The 19,937-nt window shown below is 40.8% G+C and overlaps 1 protein-coding gene across 4 annotated transcripts in view; it reads left to right on the top strand.

Moving 5' to 3' along the window:
• Positions 1-19,937, top strand: part of LOC129945933 (spectrin beta chain, non-erythrocytic 5) — a 143,034-nt gene that overhangs the window by 116,542 nt on the left and 6,555 nt on the right. For all 4 annotated transcript variants that reach the window (XM_056055914.1, XM_056055915.1, XM_056055913.1 and 1 more), the window contains 15 exons: positions 6,800-6,916; positions 6,991-7,089; positions 7,163-7,326; positions 7,387-7,516; positions 8,550-8,737; positions 8,804-9,577; positions 9,641-10,232; positions 10,301-10,501; positions 10,563-11,437; positions 11,492-12,017; positions 12,081-12,220; positions 12,278-12,657; positions 12,716-13,800; positions 13,859-14,004; positions 14,068-19,933. In XM_056055914.1, coding sequence (XP_055911889.1) covers positions 6,800-6,916; positions 6,991-7,089; positions 7,163-7,326; positions 7,387-7,516; positions 8,550-8,737; positions 8,804-9,577; positions 9,641-10,232; positions 10,301-10,501; positions 10,563-11,437; positions 11,492-12,017; positions 12,081-12,220; positions 12,278-12,657; positions 12,716-13,800; positions 13,859-14,004; positions 14,068-19,933 — 11,283 coding nt within the window. The remainder of the gene's footprint in view (positions 1-6,799; positions 6,917-6,990; positions 7,090-7,162; positions 7,327-7,386; positions 7,517-8,549; positions 8,738-8,803; positions 9,578-9,640; positions 10,233-10,300; positions 10,502-10,562; positions 11,438-11,491; positions 12,018-12,080; positions 12,221-12,277; positions 12,658-12,715; positions 13,801-13,858; positions 14,005-14,067; positions 19,934-19,937) is intronic.

The raw sequence follows: 19,937 nt of genomic DNA, 5'->3' as shown, positions 1-19,937 counted from the left end.
GGATAAGAAACTGAGAAATTCTCAATATTCCGAAGTGAAAATTAATTTTTAAAATAAGCAGTTAACCTCCCGCTTTTCAGTAGACGTTTTTGTTTTTTTTTTTTAAAGGACCCTTCAAAACTCCCATATAACACTTTTCCAATAGGTTTTGATGGCCTTTATTCAAATATTTCCAAAATCACTCTATCTTTTTAAACAGAAACACAAGATGCCAGTAATTGTACCTCCTTCAATAAAAGGTGTACGACTAATTTTTACCAATGAAGCCAAATATTTTGGTCTGATATTGGACAAAAAATTAAGTTGGAAACCTAATATTCAGGAAAAAGCTACAGTAGCTCTTTTCCTTTGCAAGAAAGCCATAGGAAGCAAATGGGGTTTTCAACCTCGCATAACCTACTGGCTATACACATCGGTCACCCGACCAATACTTATGTACGGGGTTGCAGTATGGTGGACTGCACTGGAGAAAGTCACATACTGCGACATACTCAGCAGAGTTCAGCGCACTGCATGTCTCTGCATAAGCGGGGCATTGAGAACCACACCCTCAGCAGCGTTAGACACTCTCCTCCATCTGACACCCCTCGACATCTTCAGTAAACAAGTGGCAGCGAGTACAGCGATAAGACTCATTTAATGGACCAACAACAATGTGGAGCAGTCCATCATTTTGAACCTCTTTGGTTCTAACCAAAGTACATAGACTACACTATTCCAAAATCCCAATTTGGAAAAAACTTCCGGGTATCCATTCCATCCAGAGATGAAGATCAAGACAAAAAACTCCTGGATGACAAAAGCATTCATTTTTATACAGATGGATCCAAGTAGTGGTGTGTACTCAGAAAAGCTTAATCTAAGCATCTCATTCCGCGTTCCTAATCATTTAAGGTCTTCCAAGCGGAAATTTTAGCGATCAAAGAGGTTCTCTCCTAAAAACGTGATATCAACCTCTGAAATCCGCATCTTCTCTGACAGTCAGGCTGCTATTAAATCTCTCGACGGTGTCTCAACCAAATCTCAAACGGCCCCCTATTGTCGATCGTCTTTTATGGAGAGGGCGCAGCATTTTAACATTCACCTCTGTCGGGTGCCGTTCCACAGAGACATCACAGGAAATTGTAGAGCCGATGAACTTATTAAAAATGGAACCGTCATGCCTATTTCACCTGAAAGTATACCGATAGCTACATGTAAAGTTCTGCTAAAAGAAACAGGTTTTGCGATAACAAACTCTGACAAACATGCGCAGCGAGAAACCGCATATGGCCTTCACAGGAAATAATGTGTCCTTACGGGACACTGTCTTATAGGCATACACGCAATACGACTTGGTGTAGCCTCAAATGACTTCTGCAGGAGCTGTATAAACAAGGGAGAAAAGGAAACAATCTCTTACCTTCCCTGCACTTGCCCTGCTCTTTCACTTAGACACAAACTTCATCTGGGAGACTATTCTTTTGATAATCCCAGTGAACTAGCTTCGCTTTATAAAAAGCTCAAAATGGTTTGACTAGTAATAAGTAATTCTGGAGATTCATGTGGTATCAAATTGGGCCTTTTCTTTTGGCCTGAGTGTGTGGATTCTGAATCCGCAGCCACTTTAACCTAACCTGATCTAACCTATATGTAGTGTCTCTAAAAACGACGTTCTTGGTTATCTTTAACATTTTTAAAGGGACATATCTTAAAAACCTGTAAAATATATGGCGTGATTTAAATTCAGGACAATTTAATCTTTGCAAAGCTTAATTTTGATAACCGTTTCTATTTTATTAAATTTCATGAAAATGCTTTGAAGTTTACGGAAAAAAAACACCCTCTATTTCCATCATTATCTCATATTTCGTTTTCCTTTTACTGCTTAACCGTTGCGTTTATAAACGTTTCTACAAAAATGTATGCATTTGCCTGTTACTAGTACAATCCCCAAGAATCTTTGGGTTATGCAATCTTATAGTGCTGGAAAATAAATGTTTTAAAACACATTCAAGAACCTTATTAAAAAAAAAAAGAACACTTACTATACCTATAAACCCGGCTTAAATATACATATATAGATACAAAGATACAATAAACCAAAAATATCTCAAAAATAAAAAAAGGAAAAAAACAATTTAGAAGATAAAACACACCTGTGCGATTCGCATTTAAAGCCGTGTGCCACATTTTTATTTCGACTTGCCGGCCGCGCCGGGACCAATTGCAAACCTCGGTTATTCTTCTTCCATTTCCAGTCGAATCTTATAGATATATTTATATTTGTAGATAGGTTTGGGGTAGGAATGTAAGTTTGGTTTTGTATCTGCGCTGCACCACCGACCGCACCGTACGAAGAAACAACAGAGACAGACCAACCGACTCGACCGCATAACGTCTGTGTCGGTCGCAAGTCGCAACAAATTCCAATCAATAAATTGGTCGGTTCTCTGCGCTGTGGTGTTTTAGCCTGGCTTGGTTGCTTCGGTTCGGCTATAAAATTGATTTTATGGAATTATTATCCATTGAGCTATTTCTATATACCTAAGTTATTAAGAAGCTTGTGCAGAGCTGTATGGTTTTGAGTTTTCAACGCAGGGATAATTTTTAATGCATATTTTCAGATTATTTGCATTGCATTTGCAGATTAGGTAAGGTACCTGGAAACAACAGAAACAAAAACTGATGGTTTTCCTTTTATGTGGGATTGTAAAATAACTGCAACATGTATCTTTGCATCTTTCATTGCAATCGTAAAGATTATAATTTGTCTTGCAGTTAGCAAGGTTGTAAACTTAAGAAGTTAAAATGAGTTACAATGTTGCAAATTTATATGAGCAAGTCTCATCAGATGATACCAGAACAAGAACCAGTGCCGGCTGTGCAAATGTGGACGTCGACATGGACGTAGACATGGATTGGACACCACCAACGCCGGCAGCAGCTCCGTGTAGTCGTGCTGACTGCAACCAGGTTATATATGGGTCAGTGAGACTGGAATACAAATAAGGACAGGAAATTTCTAACTAATTTTATGGATTGATTTATTTTTAGTATTTCTATACGAAGAAGAAAAACAAGAATTTGACTATTGCACTTGAATGGAAAGTCAAGCGTGTACTCGTATACCTATGTAGATCGATGAAAAGATCTTGATTAAATGCCAAATAGTCTTTCTCTTCTTTTTTTGTGACATTCTTTAAGAGTTCAACAGCAAATAATTGTCAGTTCTGAAATATTTACCGTTATATCTAGATTTTGTACGTTGAAATATTTCGACGATCCTTGCGGATACAAACTGTTTCAATTGAGAAAGGTTTAATAGTAAATTGACATATGAGATTTTCCATTGGAAGAATAAATCAATTTATTTCTATTGAAATCTGTTCAAACGTCGATTTTCGATTCGATTGGTGCTCTTTTTTTTGCAAATTTTTGTTCCAACAAACATTTATTTTGATTCTAAAATAGTTAAAGTTGGAACCACATTCATAAACTGTCCAATAGTTTATTCACATTTAACTCTTTTGACATTAAATGTTCAATTCACATCAAGTTCCTATAACTTTTCAATTATAAAATATTATAAAAGTTATAGGAACTTAAAACTGACATTTTATTTAATTATTTTTTGAATTGAAGTGGATATAAATTAATGAAATGTCAGAGTTAAATGTGAATAAACTAAATGGGATGTTTATGAATAAGTTTTCAATGTCATCTATTTCAGAATCAAAATAAATCTTTATTGAAAAAAAAAAAATCAAATCGCGCTGTTAGTAAACAAAATAATGACAGCTGTCAAGTTTTACTTATTTGTTTAGTGGTCCTTTTGATTTTGAATCCAGAAGTAAACTTCTTTTTTTTTATTCTGAATCATAATTGTCATTTTTCTAAGTTAATACTTACCATAAATCGACAAGTTTCACCCCTGTTTTTTTTTTCATTGGTAAACAGATCAATATAATTTATTTTTTAAATTTGTCAAACCGCAGAATTTAAATTACATCAAAAATTGATTTGATTTTTTTATTTATGGTCGTTTTTAATCCATCATTGAAGTGATTCTGAATGAAAGTATTGACATTGAGGTGTTTTGGAAATTCATTATCATGATTCTTTCCCACTTGACTGTAAAAAGGTAACTGTAAAGTAAAACAGACATTTTTCAGTTTTTAGTAAAATATGTAGGTGGAATTTCGAAACGATTCACCTCACAAAAAATCCAATGTTAGAACTTTGTATATGTAAAGGTTTTGAACATGAAGGGTTTTAAAATCATAAAAAAATGTAGGTGAAACAAATCGCTTATCGAAGTAAGGATATCAAAAATGACGTTTAGTTTGACGTTTAAAAATGTTTTTTCAATCCAGAAGCAAATTTGAAGGTTCATACAGCATTAAAGACTTCATTTGCTGCTAACTGCATTATTTGAACACAAATTTAGAACCTTTTTTAAGGATTTTTAAATGTATCTTCACTTGTTTACGGTTAAAATACCAACATAATCTTAAATCTGGACAAAAATTCTTAAAAAAAAACTATCGTAAATTTCAAAAGCTTAAAAAAATAATATACTGGCCCTATGCGGGTGCTCTAAGTTAATCCATTGTCTTATATCTACTGCCTTTCGGCCTAAGAACAAATTTAACACTAAATAACAAGAATTTAATCTAAAACCAAGAAAATTAAAAAAAACTTGGTATCTTTATCATTATTTTTTATTTTATATAAAACTTAAAACTAAATTTAAAAAAAATGAAACCCATTATAATACTTAAGCTACTTAAAACTAACCAAAACCAATAACACTACTTAAAATACTTAAAAACTAGAACAGCCACAGTAAGCTTTTTTTCGTGTTTTTTTTTCGTATTTTTTTTAATTTATTTTTTTTTATTTTAGATAATTTTATATAATTTTTGTTTTGGTGCCCTAAGCTAATCATTAAACGTATGTAAGCCGGCCAAGACCAAACACCCTAGATAACTTTAAATGACATTCTCAGTTTGACCTGTGTCACCTTATATCTTCGATCCCTATCTGAAACAGTCCTACTGAACCGAAGGCACTCGGCTCGGTCCAGTGCGGGGACGTCTCGACTGTAAAGGAGTCGCCTATCTACAGTTTTACGGCTGACGTGGTAGATTAGCGGCACCGCCTCCCTATCCTGTATCAGCCCTCGATTGTCTTAATAGAGAAATGCTTCGGCCGGAATGTTGCCACTTAAACGTGCACTTTCGTAGTACTCATTGTTGAGGTAGTAAGGCCCTAAATTAAGCTGTTAGTCGACAACATCGCTCTCGCAATGTGACCTCTACCAAGCTTCAGCAATAAATGTATCTATTCTGTTTATGTTGGCTCTGTTGTATAAAACCTGGTTGGAATAGTAATGTTTGCACTCCGACTTTGGTGTTCTGTGTAGTCCAAGGCAACGTCGCAGACATTGTCTTTTAAACACCCTAATCTTTTCCATTTGAGATGGTCAACGTTGAACCATACCGGGCATCCATAGGCAACCATCATCGGCGGATAAGGAACATGTAGCAAATCACCTTCACCCTGCTGTCAAGACGGCTGCTAAAAAAAAACCGTTTTGTCAGGGCAAAGGCTCCCCTAGCTCTGGCCAAAGCAGCACTCATAAATGTCTGTCGAAATACAAGTACTGACCCAACCAGATGCCAAGGTACTTTGATATACTTTTATTCGCCAGTGTCTGTCAATTTGGTCCAACGATCATTAGATTTTTCCAGTTCTTTCATGTATCCCTTGAGGCTCCATACAGCGGAGTCCTGAACAGAATAGTTTAGCATTTCTGAATGTTGATTTTCAACTTCCAGCCATCGCAATATTGCTGAATCTTGTCGAAGTCACCCTGCAAAAGTGTCTGGATAACCTCAATTTTTGGGGCCGTTCTGTACGCAATTAGGTCGTCGGCGTACGCTATTACCTGAGTCAGGCTTGCTATCAGATCACTAGTGTAAATGGTGAATAAGATCGGCGAGTTAACCGCTCCCTGTTGAAAGATTTTGGTAGATGTTACATTGCCAATTTTGACAATAAACCGTCTACCATTGAGCATGTCATAAAGCATATACAACAGTGGTTTACTTATGCCAAGTTTGTTTAACTTTAGATAGTGTCATGCCCTGCCTTAAAGCCGAACTGATTATCCGGAATTATTTTATTGTTCTTAGACCACTTGATAGTAAAAATGTACTTGTATTCGTTTAAAAAAGTATGAACAGCTGATATTTTGACACAAGTAGACTCGGCTTGATACTAAAGAAGATTTTTTTGACAGCCGGCCAATCATATACTAGACACTTGCTTTAACAACTTTAAGTCCTGTATGACATCTAATCTAAACGTTGCAAAATAAAAAAGTTTAATTTCTCACTTATCCATTGGTAAAAATGGAATTGATTTAAAATTAAAATATGTCAAAACAACGATTTTTCGCTCGTTTAAGCAAAAACTAATTCATTTGTTTCTAATTTAAAATCAAATTTTCCGGCTCAATTTTTTAAGAAATTTGACAGCTTCGAGAAGAAAGAAAGAACAACAACGCAATGACAACAACAATACATTTTTAATTATGTTCCATTGACCACGAAAAAATCAATTTTTTTTTTTGAAATTAAATTAACCAATTAAAAACCCAGAGTTTTTCAGCCACGACATGCCTCTTGTATGATTTTCGATATTCTCAATATTGACCTTGACCTCACAAGTTAAATTAGTTGTCTACAGTGTTTTTTTAAAATTATGTCGTTTGTAAACATTCAAGTAAATAATGTTGTATTCTTTTCTATAGGTTCGTCTTGAATCAATTGGTGCTGAAGACATTGTCGATGGTAATCCCAGATTGATCCTCGGTTTGATTTGGACAATTATTCTTCGTTTTCAAATTCAAGAAATCGAAATCGATGTTGTGAGTAAAAACTTTTTTTTAAAATATTTCATTTATTAACTAAAACTTCCTGTTTTTCATGTCTTTATAAATAGGATGAAGAAAACGAATCATCAGAGAAACGTTCAGCCAAAGATGCTCTTTTATTATGGTGTCAAAGGAAAACACATGGTTATCCAGGTGTTAATATTCAGGTAAAAAGTCTTAAAAAACATAAAATAAACTTTCAAAAACATTTTTATTTTGGTACTAATTTTTAATTTTAAGGATTTCACATCATCGTGGAGATCTGGTTTGGGTTTCAATGCCCTTATACACTCGCATCGTCCTGATCTCTTTGAATACAGTACAATTGTTAATTCGAAAAATTCAAATATCGATAATTTAAATCATGCCTTCGATGTTGCCGCTAATGATTTGGGTATTCCAAGGTAAGCTTTTTGAATTTAGTGTAAAGTGATATCTATTAATTTATATTTTTAATCTTTTAGTTTACTTGACGCCGAAGACGTTGATTGCGTACGACCAGATGAAAAGTCAATTCTAACATATGTCGCTTCATACTATCACACATTTGCACGCATGAAAAATGAACAGAAAAGTGGAAAACGTATTGCCAACGTAAGTATCTACTGTTTTTCAAAAATGTAAATTAAATGCAAAAATAAAGTAAAAAGAAGTCACCGAAAATTATCTTGCAAAGCCAAACTTGTCTTAGATTTCCTGATGGATGGTTCAATTCTATGTAATTCTTGAAACCGCCAGTTGGTTAACAGAACAGCTGACATTCATATTTCTTCATATGGAAAATTCTTCCAACAAAATAAATAAAACTTGCGAACCACAAGCCGACAAAATAAACCTCACGTATTAGATAAGATAGCCTGCTTTTCAATAACTCATATGCCTCAAAGCTTTTCATATCAGACTTTATCTTGACACCTCTAAAATATTTGTATACACAAGTTCATAATCTATATTCACAATTTGATTTGATACAATATTCAGATTTCGATCTTCCTTTCAATTCCCTGAAAATGTTACAAACTACCAGTTTATTAAAAATTCAAAACCCTTTTTTCTATGATGACATGAACCTACCTTAAACGTATTTTCATTTGCATACCTTCTAACTTATCTTAATCTCTGAATGAGTTAAATGCCTCTGGGGGTTCATAAATTTCAAATCGTTTCCGAAACACGAAACAATACAATTATTATTGGTTTCTGCTGTGATTTGGAATTTACTACAAACAGCTTTCAATAATTTTTGTTGTAGGGTATCGGAAATATTTATTCCAATGACCCTCGTTTCATATAAAAACAAGAAAAAAAAGTCTTAGTCTCCCACGATTAACGGTCCACTGATTTCGTCTTCGATTGTCTTTAGCTTTATTGTTGCTATTGCCCTCCAGTTCCGTCCCTATCATATCAATAACCATAAATATCATGCTCCAGTTAATCGATGGTATTTTAGAGTCTTATCCATTGGTACTAGGTAGGTACACCGACAGACCGTGTGCCAGCCGCGCCACCGCCATTCCATCCGTGTCCAGTAGACGGTTGCATAGACACTCACTCTTATTGCAATTCAATCGCTTATTCAGATTTTCTAATTATAGTCCACATATTTTCTTCTTCTCACCGTTTTCAGATCGTTGGCCAACTCATGGATGCGGATCGTAAAAAAATGCACTACGAACGCCTGACGACAACTTTACTTAGTTGGATCCGGAATAAGACAATCGAATTGGCGAAACGTGATTTTCCCAATTCCCTTGAGGGCATTCAAAAAGAATTGTTGTCATTCAAGGAATACCGAACTATAGAAAAACCAGAAAAGTAAGATTTGAGGTTCCTGAGGGTTCCTCAGCTAAACGTTTACTTATTCTTTTTTTGTTTTTGTAGATATAAAGAACGAAGTGAAATTGAGGCGTTATATTTTACCATCAACACTTTGCTGAAATCACTGAATCAACCCCAATATACCCCCCAAGATGGACAACTGGTCAATGACATCGAAAAAGCGTGGCAACAGCTTGAAAACGCCGAACACAACCGAGAGGTGGCGTTGCGCGATGAGCTGCTACGACAAGAGAAGCTCGAACAGCTGAACTATAAGTTCGAGAAGAAGTCAGTTCTGCGCGAGGGTTATTTGAAGGAAATGATTCAAGTCCTATCCGATCCGAGATATCTGCGACAAGTGGACGCGACTTTGAAGAAACATGAAGCGATATCTGCGGATATTTTGGCACGTGTGGAACGTTTCAATGACCTCACAGCCATGGCCAATGAATTGGAGAGGGAAAACTATCATGGAAAAGAGCGTGTGAAAAAACGTGAGGCCGAAGTTATGGAGAAGTGGAGGAAACTCCTTGAACTCCTCGAGAACCACAAGTACAATCTATCACAGATGAGTAACCTCATGAACCTGCTGCGTGAAATCGCCAGCACTCTCGAGGCTATCAAAGAGCTGCAGGTTCAGTTTGCCTCCGAAGATGTGGGACCACATTTGTTGGGAGTCGAGGAGCTACTTCAGGCACATTCACTGCAGGAACTTCAAGTGAATACCCTTGGCGAGACACTCAAAAAATTCACACGACTAGGTCAAGCATATAAGGATCAGAAGGATGCAGCGATTCTTATGCAGAAACTTGCAGAATTGGACAAAGCTTATCAAGTGTAAGTCTCCACCAATTTCTTTTCAGTTTTGTGATACTTCTAAGTTTGATTCTTTTTTTTTAGATTACTAACGCTCTGCTCAAAACGTCGGGCTTGTCTTGAGGAAGCGAGAAACTTCTACCACTTCATGGAGGACTACGACAACGAAGAAGGTTGGCTGGTGGATAAGCAGAGGATCTGTAAGACAGGTATCTCAGCTAAGGACCTGCGTGCCGTTCTTTCCCTGCAACAGAAACACAAAGCCCTCGAAGATGAAATCAAATCGAGGAAGCCAAAATCCATGCAGATGGGTGATGCTGGTAAGAAACTCATCACGGACAAACATCCCAGATCGTCGGAAATTAAGTTGAGGATTAATTCCTTGGAAGAGCACTGGAAGGCTCTTGAAGATCTAGTTGAATTGCGTCGGAAGCAGTTAGAAGATGCTGCTGAAGCTTATCAATTCTACACAGACGCCAATGAGGCCGAATCTTGGCTAAATGAAAAGATGGCATTGGTGAATTCGAAGGATTACGGAACTGATGAACCATCGGCGCAGGCCTTGCTTCAGAGGCACCGTGATTTACAGGGTGAATTGAATGCCTATTCTGGAGATATTCTCAACCTCAACCAACAGGCAGAAAAATTGATCAAAGCCGGAATTTGCACTTTAGAAGTGAGATTCTTTGAATTCTTGAAGAATTTTAAAAACTAGGGAACTAAAACGCTTTATTTCTTTCATAGCTATCAGCAGAACCAGAACAATTGCCTGAGGTCGAGCAAGAGGAATGGGTAAACGAAACCCGACTGGTACCCAAGGAAGTTTGGGAAGAGGAGCTCGTCGAGAAATTAGAGCACAAGAAAGTCACTGAAACCAAACTCCTGCCACATGTCAAAGCTTTGTTCCCCTTCGATGGTCAAGGCATGAAAATGGACAAAGGAGAGGTGAGTTCTCGTATATTTTCTATTTCATAATCATTTCTTTAAAATCGACGTCGGATTCCAGATCATGCTTCTTAAGAACAAAACAAACAACGATTGGTGGTGTGTTCGCAAGGACAACGGCACCGAGGGTTTCGTCCCAGCAAACTATGTCAAGGAGATTGAACCTTTGCCAGTTGCGTGCATCGTTACAAAACCAGAAAAAGTCAAGACTAAGCAAAAGGTGAAGAAAACAATCTTGGTGCGACAAGTTGTGCCCGTCCGGCGAATCAAACCCTCTAGTGTGTCCCAAATCAAACCATTGGTTAAGAGACGCTCATCGACAAACATCAATGACAACTCGGACAGTGTGGAGAAGCGTCAAAAGCGTATCAATGTTACCTACGATGAACTTCAAGAAATGGCGCAGCGACGACATGCACTTCTTGAGGATTCCATCCATTTGTTCGGATTCTATCGTGAGTGTGATGACTTTGAGAAATGGATGAAGGACAAGGAAAAGATGATCAAGTCGGATGAGGTCGATGGCGTTGAGAATGCCAAGAGGAAGTTCGAGAAATTCCTCACTGATCTATCGGCGGCTTCAAAGCGTGTTGAAGAAATTGACACAGCGGTTCAGACCTTCACTCGACAGGGTCATTCCCAATTGGATAAAGTTGTTGCCCGTCAAAAGCAGATACATCAAATCTGGCAGCGTTTGAATAATGCCAAGGCCGAACGGGAGAAGAGTCTGGAAGGTGCCTCTAGTGTGGAACTCTTCAATAGAACCTGTGACGAAGCGAAGGTTTGGATGAGCGAGAAGATGTTGCAGCTAGACACTGCTGTGATCAGTCCCGATTTGAAGACTGTCCAAGCTTTACAGAGGAGACATCAGAATCTTGAAAGAGAACTGGCTCCGGTTGAAGAAAAGGTCAATCGGGTGAACTACCTTGGAAACTCGTAAGTTTTATAGAAAGTTTCTCATGGACCAAATTTTAAGAGATTTTTTTTCAGGGTAAAGAACGCCTATCCAGCTGAACGAGCAAACGTAACCGCGCGCCAACAAGAGGTCACAGATATGTGGAAGCAAGTTCACGCTAAAGGAATCGAGCTTCGAGCTCGAATTGAGAATGCAGTGGGACAGCAAATCTTCAACAATAGCGCCAAAACACTACTGGCTTGGATTGATTCTGTCAAGGATCAGTTGAATGCCGATGACGTTGCTAGGGACGTGGAAACAGCTAATAACTTGTACAAGAAGCACAACGAGCTGGGCGATGATATCAAGGCTCACGATAATGAATTCGCCGAGGTGATTAATTTAGGTCAACAACTGACCGATGGAAGACCAAATGTCGCTGAGACCGTGAAGATCATTGATCGTCTGAAGGCCGAAAAGGATGCCATCCACAGGGGATGGGTAGAGAAACAGAAGTGGCTTCAACAGTGTGTGGAGTTGCAAATCTACAATCGTGAAGCTGACAAAATTGATGCCACAACCAAGGGTCATGAAGCATTCCTTGAGTACTCCAACTTAGGGGTAAGATAAAACTTAGGTACATGTTTTCCTTATGAATTCTTCTCAATCCTGATCGTTTTTTAGAATTCCCTGGACGAAGTTGAAGCCATCTTTAAGCGTCATATTGATTTCGAGAAGAGTCTTATGGCTCAGGACAAGATTTTGAAGGGTTTCTCCGATCATGCTGATAAACTTATTGCCAATGATCACTACGATTCTAAATAGTAAGAGAGTTTCTTTGCCCTAGCGACTTAAAATTAACCTTTTTGATTCCATTTCAGCATCGATAATCGTAGGAACCAAGTTTTGGCCAAGCGAAAAGCCGTAAAAGATCGGGCATTCGAAAGAAAACGATCTCTACAGGCCTCGAAAGACTACCACAAGTTTGCTGCTGAAGCAGATGATCTTAACACCTGGCTCAATGACAAGACAAAGATAGCAGGTGATGACAGTTATAAGGATTTGTCTAACCTGCCAAGAAAGCTCCAGAAACACAAAGCTTTCGAAAGGGAGCTTCGCGCAAACGAGGGTCAATTGAGAAATGTTAACAAGGATGCTGAGTCGCTAGTTGCCACCAAGAATCGTGTCCCAGAAGTAAAAGCCAAGGTTACTGATTTGAACAAGAAATGGAAAGATCTGCTGACGATCTCAGAAGACAAAGGTAAGTTAGAGCTTTGAAACCCGAAAGTATTTCCTTTTTTAAATATATTATTTTTCAGGTCGCAAATTGGAGCAGGCATTCCTGCAACGTGAGCACAATCGTGCTATAGAAGATGCTAAGAAGAAAGTCGATGAGTTGGACAACGCTCTTAAGAGCAAGGACGTTGGTCATGATCTGCGCAGCTGCAAGGACCTTATAAATAAACATCATATCTTGGAATCCGAAATCACCCTGTGGGAACAAAAAATTGAGGAATTGGTTTCATCTGGAGAGGAAATGGCACATGAAGGACATTTCAATGCAGCCAACATCAAGGACGAGACCAAGGACATTCAGAACAGATTCCATCTGTTGAAGGATCCGATCAGGAAGCGACGTGCTGAGCTCGAGGAAAGCTTGAACTATCACAAGTTTGTGTTTGAACTTGACGCAGAAATGCAATGGATTAACGAGCATATGCCAGCAGCAACATCGAAGGAGCTGGGACAGAACTTACATCAAGCTCAGTCGTTGCATAAGAAACATAAGAAGCTGGAAGCAGAGATTAAGGGTCATCAACCGATGATAAACAGAGCATTGCAGTCAGGACAGACATTGGTCGATCAGAAGCATCCTGAAAAGGAGAAGGTGAAGAACCTTTGCAACAAATTGGAGAAGGCTTGGGTGGATCTTGAAAGCAACACCAATGATCGTGCCAAGAAACTGGAAATGTCTCTAAAGGCACAACAATATCTGTCAGAAGCCGGTGAGATAGAATCATGGCTGGGAGAGAAGAACAATGTTCTCCGATCGACAGACTACGGACGCGATCGTGATTCAGCGACAAAGCTGTTGACCAAGCATAAAGCAATCGAACTGGAATTAGACACTTATTCAGGAATTGTCACCGAAATGGGTCATAACTGTGGAGCAATGGTAACCGCTGGTCATCCCGATGGAAAGATCCTGTCCTCGAAACAGGCACTGATCGAGAAAATGCTGAAGAGCTTGCAGAAATTAGCAACACAGCGCCAGATGAGATTGATGGAGAGTTTGTATATGCACGAATTCTTCTTGGAATCGGCTGAGGTAGAACAATGGATCAGAGAGCAGGACCAAGCTGCATCGTCGGAAGACTATGGTCAGGATTATGAACATTTGCAGGTGAGTGTCTCGACATTGGTTTCATATGATGACGTTTGAATATGAGTTTCTTTTTTAGCTTCTCCAAAACAAATTTGACGACCTGAAGCATCGTGTGGAAGTTGGCTCGGACAGAGTTAACCAGTGTGAAGTCCTTGCTAAGAAGTTAGTAGAGACTGACAGTCCATATGCTCCAGAAGTCGAGAAACGTCAAGAACAATTAAGGTAAGTCAAAAAATCCCCAACAGATTGATAGGATTTTTACAATATAACTTTGTCCTTTTAAAGATCATCCTGGGAGAACCTTTTGAAGCTTCTTAACCAACGTGAACAGAAGCTTCACGCAGCTGGAGAAATTCATCGCTTCCACCGCGATATTGCAGAGGCGTTGTTCCGCATTCAAGACAAGAACGCAGCTCTCTCAGCAGAACTTGGTAAGGATTTGAACTCTGCTTTAGCGCTTCTTAGGAAGCACGAAGGATTCGAGAATGACTTGGTTGCATTGGAGGCTCAACTGCAAGTGCTCGTGGAGGACTCAGTTCGTCTACAAGCCAAATATCCATCAAATGCCAGTGCAATTGCCCAACAACAAGACAAAGTAGTCACAGCTTGGAATGAGTTGAAGGAACGATCCGGTGCACGTTCAGACAGACTTGCTGCCAGTTCCGATCTTCAGTCTTTCCTCACAGATGTACGAGACATTATGTCATGGTCATCGAACCTGAGAGCTGCTCTGCAAGCAGAAGAACACGTCAGCGATGCCGCTGGAGCCACTGCATTGAAAATTCAACACGATGCTATCTACGGTGAGATCGAAGCCCGGGAAGAGAAATTCCGCTTCCTCAACGAACTCAGCGATTCCATGGTCCAAACTGGACACTATGCCGCCGCTGAAGTTGAGGAGAAGTGCTCTGCCATGTTGGACGAACGTCAGAAACTGCACGCTGCTTGGAACAAGAAGAAAATCATGCTCGAGCAAAAGATCGATTTGTTCTGTTTCTTACGTGATGCCAAACAAATCGACAATCTTTCTAGTTCCCAGCAAGCAGCGCTCACAAGTTCTGACTTTGGCCAAACTGTGGAAGACGTACAGAACCAAATTAAGAAGCACGATGAATTCGAGCGGGTTATCCAGACGCAGGAAGATAAGGTTGCGCTGTTACAAGATCATGGCCGTAAACTGATCGAGCAGCGTCACTACGATAGCGCCAATATCCAAGGAATTCTCACGGGAGTCTTGCAACGCCGTCAAAGAGTGAAGGATCTGTGCGAGAGGAGACACTACAAGCTTGAGGATGCTCTTCTTTACGCTCAGTTCGTGAGAGATTGTGCTGAAGCTCAATCATGGATTTCAGAGAAGAAGAAGAAGCTTGAAGCTGATGGAGCAAACTACTCAGAAGTATCAAACTTAGACGAGAAGATCAAGAAGTTGCAGAAACACCAGGCCTTCCAAGCGGAAATCGCCGCCAACCAAGGAAGGATCAAGGAAATCCAAGAAACCGGATTGATTTTGATCGGAAAGCAGCACGAGTCGTCACCAGAGATCAAACAAGCTATCGAGAGCGTTGTATCGGCTTGGAAGAGTTTGCTCGAGGAGTTGGACAATAGAGGCCGAGGTTTGGAAGAAGCCCAAGATATTTTGGAATTCAACAACCAATTGGACAAGATCGAGGCATGGATCCGTGACAAAGAGATGATGATCCAAGCCAGTGACACTGGAAGAGATTTGGAGCATTGCAATGCACTGACGAGGAAACTGGATGATGTAGACTCAGACATGCGAGTCGATGACCAAAGGGTGAAGCACATCAACCAATTGGCCGACAAGTTGATTCATCAAGGAGAAGTCCCCGCTGAGACAAAGAACATCGACAAGAGGAGGAATAACTTCAACAGCCGCTGGAGGCACCTCCAGGGAGCCCTCAGTGCCTACCGTGCTCTTTTGGGTGGCGCAAATGAGATCCACGTCTTCAACAGAGATGTCGACGACACTTCAGACCGCATAGCAGAGAAGGCCCTTGCAATGAGCTCCGAAGACACCGGCCGTGACTTGGCTGCTGTTGAGACCCTGATTCGCAGGGAAGACGCCCTAGAACGCGACATGACCGCCGTTAAGCAAAAGATCGGTGAACACGAGCGTGATGCAATGGATCTGAAGAAGAAATACCCTGACCGCTTGCAAGACATCGATAAGAAGCTAGACGAGCTGAAGAAATCTTGGAACAATCTCCAGGATCTCAGTATCAAACGTCGTGACGTACTCAATGACGCCTATGATGTGCATAAGTTCGTCTCGGACGTTAAGGAACTGGAATCCTGGGTGAATGACATAATCAAGAAAATGAATGCAGCTCAAGCCCCAATGACAATAACCGAGTGTGAAACTCAGCTGGAGTTGCATCAAGAGCGAAAGGCAGAGATCGATGGCAGAGATAAGGCTTTCCTGGACTTGAAAAAGCACGGAGAGGGTTTGGTGAGCGTGGAGAAGTCTAATGACGCTAAGAAATACCTGAAGACCTTGGGTGAACTGCATAAGACTTTGCATGACGCTTGGAACGATCGTGCCAGGAGGTTGCGAGAGGCTCATCAGTTGCAGCTCTTCAAATCTCAAATGGAACAAGTCGAGAACTGGCTGGCCAATAAGGAAGCGTTCTTGAATAACGATGACCTGGGAGACTCATACCAAGCTGTTGATAGGTTGATCAAGAAGCACGATGCCTTCGAGAAGCTCCTCGAGTCAGACAATGTAAGTGAGTTGGAGAAGTTCGCCAAGTCCATCCTAGAGAGCGATCCCAAGGACGCTACGATCATAAGAGACAAACTGTCGTATGTTCTTAAGCGTAGGCAGAAATTGGTCGCATTGTCACAGGAACGTCGCTTCAAGCTCACGCAGTCCAAGCAGCTTCAGGAGTTCCTTCGCAGTCTATACGAAATCGATCGTTGGTTGGTGCAGAAGATGCAAATCGCCATCGATGAGAACTACAGGGAACCCAGCAACTTGCAGAGCAAGATCCAGAAACACACAGCTTTTGACAGTGAACTCGTGAGCAATGCCTCCAGAGTCAAGGATGTGATTGCTGAGGGTGAAGGTCTCATTAAGGATGATCATTATGCCAAAACCGAGATTTCCAAGCACTTGGAAATGCTAGAATCCGATTGGGAAAAACTCACCGAAGCCTCGAAAGAGAAGAAGGACAAACTGAACCAAGCCTACGACGCATTGACCTTCAATCGCAGCATGGACGAATTCAACAACTGGATGGACGAAGTGGAGTCGCATTTGTCAAGCGAAGACTATGGCAAGGATCTTTCTGCTGTGAATAATCTAATCAAGAAACATGAGCGTCTGGAAGCCGATGTTACCCATCACAATGAAATCTGTGATCAGGTGAAGCAAAAGGCAGAAAAGTTCTTGCAGGCTGATCACTTTTTGAAGGATGAGATCCACGATCGAGCGATGGCAACTATTAAACGGTATCGTAGTCTTCACGAACCCATCGCCATCAGACGGGAGAACCTTGAAGATTCATTGAATCTGCAACAGTTTATGCGTGACGCTGAAGACGAACTCCAATGGCTGATCGAAAAGGAGGTTGTTGCTGGATCAACCGATCTTGGAGCTAGTCTGATCGCTGTGCAGGTTCTTCAGAAGAAACATCAAGGACTGGAGGCAGAAATTCTATCACAGGAACCCCTTATCCTCGCTTTGATCCAACGCGGACAACAAATGATGCGCGAAGAGCATTTCGCCAGAGATCAGGTGAAGTCCAAGTGTGACCTACTTCAATCGAAGTTGGTTAATTTGAGAGATCTGGCAAGCATCCGGCGTCTGCGATTGCTTGATGCTGTGGAGAGTCAGATGTTCTATGTGGAAGCCAACGAAGCCGAGGCCTGGATTAAGGAAAAACGTCCAATTCTCGCGTCACAAGATTATGGTCGTGATGAGCCATCGGTGCAGTCACACATCAAGAAGCTCGAAGTTCTTCACCGAGAACTGCAGTCGTTCAATTCTTCCATTGAGAAAGTCAACACTCTGGCAACGAACTTGATCGAAAGGAACCACTTTGACAGCCAGAACATCAACTCAAAGAACACCTCTGTGAGTTCCCAATACCAAGAACTCCTGAAACTGTGCAAGGAACGTGAATTGCGCTTAGCCGAATGCAAGAAACTCTTTGAATTCCTTAGAGAAACCGAAGATCTACACGAATGGATTGGCGATCAAATGACTGTGACTGCTTCTGAAGATTATGGTGAAGACGTCGAGCATGTGGAACAATTGATTCTCGCTTTTGACTCATTCATATCGAATCTAACGGCAAATGAAGGACGAGTTCAAGCGTGCCTGGCCCGCGGTGAAATTCTAATCAAGGAGAACAACCCATATCGATCATCGATCAAGTCAAAGCGAGATGAGACAAAGCAATTGTGGGATGAACTCAAGGATCTAGTCAATGCCCGTCAAGATGCCCTCGCAGGAGCTAAACAGGTTCATGTTTACGATCGGGCCGCTGATGAAACCATTTCTCTTATCAACGAGAAGGAATCTTCTCTGATTTCGGAAGACTATGGTCAAGATTTGGAAAGTATCCAGGCTCTGAATCGGAAACATGCTGTTTTTGAATCTGAGTTGTCCGCCATAAAGGAACAAGTCGACTCAGTGCTGGGAGAAGCTTCGAAATTGGGAGAAATCTACCCCGATGCAAAGGAACACATTGAAGTGAAACGTGATGAAACGATCGAAGCATGGGCTGATCTTAGAGAGAAGACCGAATTACGTCGTGGCAAACTTCAACAAGCCGAACAATTGCAGTCCTACTTTGACGAATATAGGGAGTTGATTGCATGGATCAACGAGATGCTGGCAAAGATCACAGCTCCGGATCTAGCTACTACTGTTGCTGGAGCCGATGCTCTTCTATCCAGCATCAAGGAACATACTGCAGAAATACATGCCCGAGATGAGACCTTCGCCAATTTCACAGCCAATGGACAGAAACTTATCAAAGAGAAGCACTTTTTAGCGCATGAAGTCGATGAGAAGATTCACATTCTGAAGCAGCGCCATGATTTGCTGCAGTTGACTCTGCAACAGCGAAAGGATCTCTACGAACTTAACTTAGACACCAGGCTGTTCCTTAAGGAAGCTGAAATCCTCGAAAACTGGATAACAAGTCGAGAGCCATTGCTTAAAGACTCCAAATTGGGTGAATCAATTCCCCAAGTTGAGGATCTTCTTCGACGACACCAAGATTTTGAGAAGACAGTGGCGGCTCAGGAGGATAAGTTCAATGCCATCCGTAGAATAACACTCCTTGAACAGAGATTCAAGAAACAGGTCGAGAATGAAAAGGTTGCCAAGAGAATGGAAAAAGAACGATTGGAGAAGGAACGTCTGGAAATACTGAAACAAAAGGAACTGCAACGTTTGAATGACGAGCGACGACGCACCGAGAAGCAAAACGAAAACCGTGCAAACGGTGTGGCGGAGAAAACTCCCATCTACTCGTCGCCAATGGTCACATCACCAGTTGCGAATCCTCTGCGTAGTCCCTTCGAGGAGGAGTACTCAACACCAAAGACCGTTGTCACTGGACCCGGAACTCCAACATCAGGTGTATTTGGCGATCGTCTGCGACGTGGCTCAGACACAACTGTTAAGCGAGCTGAAAGTATGAAAGTCCCCCAGAAACAACCCAAACGTACACCATCTTTCACAACCCGTCGACGGGCACAAAGTTTCCGTAAGAATGGCGGCAAGGGTGAAGGTTTCGACTTGCCACCCGTGGAAATCCAGGGATCGCTAGAACGTAAACACGGTCTTCAGTCAGGTGGAAAGCGAGCTCCGGTTCGATCGTGGAAGCAGTTCCACACAGTACTCTGCGGTCAACTTCTCTGCTTCTTCAAGGACGAAAACGACTTCATTCAACAAAAGACAGCTACAGCGCCAGTGAATATCCTTGGAGCTAAGTGTGAACGAGCTGAAGATTACACAAAGAAAAAATACGTATTCCGGCTGAAGCTTCCTGACGGTTCGGAGTTCCTCTTCGAAGCTCCCAAACTTGAATCGATGAATGATTGGATTAGGAAGATCTCATTCCACGCTGGCTTACCACCAAATCTACAACTTCTAAGCTATGATGAGTCTGTTAGGGTGA

This window comes from Eupeodes corollae, chromosome 2, assembly GCF_945859685.1.
Source record: "Eupeodes corollae chromosome 2, idEupCoro1.1, whole genome shotgun sequence".
NCBI lineage: Eukaryota > Metazoa > Arthropoda > Insecta > Diptera > Syrphidae > Eupeodes > Eupeodes corollae.
This window is presented reverse-complemented; position numbering and strand designations above follow the sequence as displayed.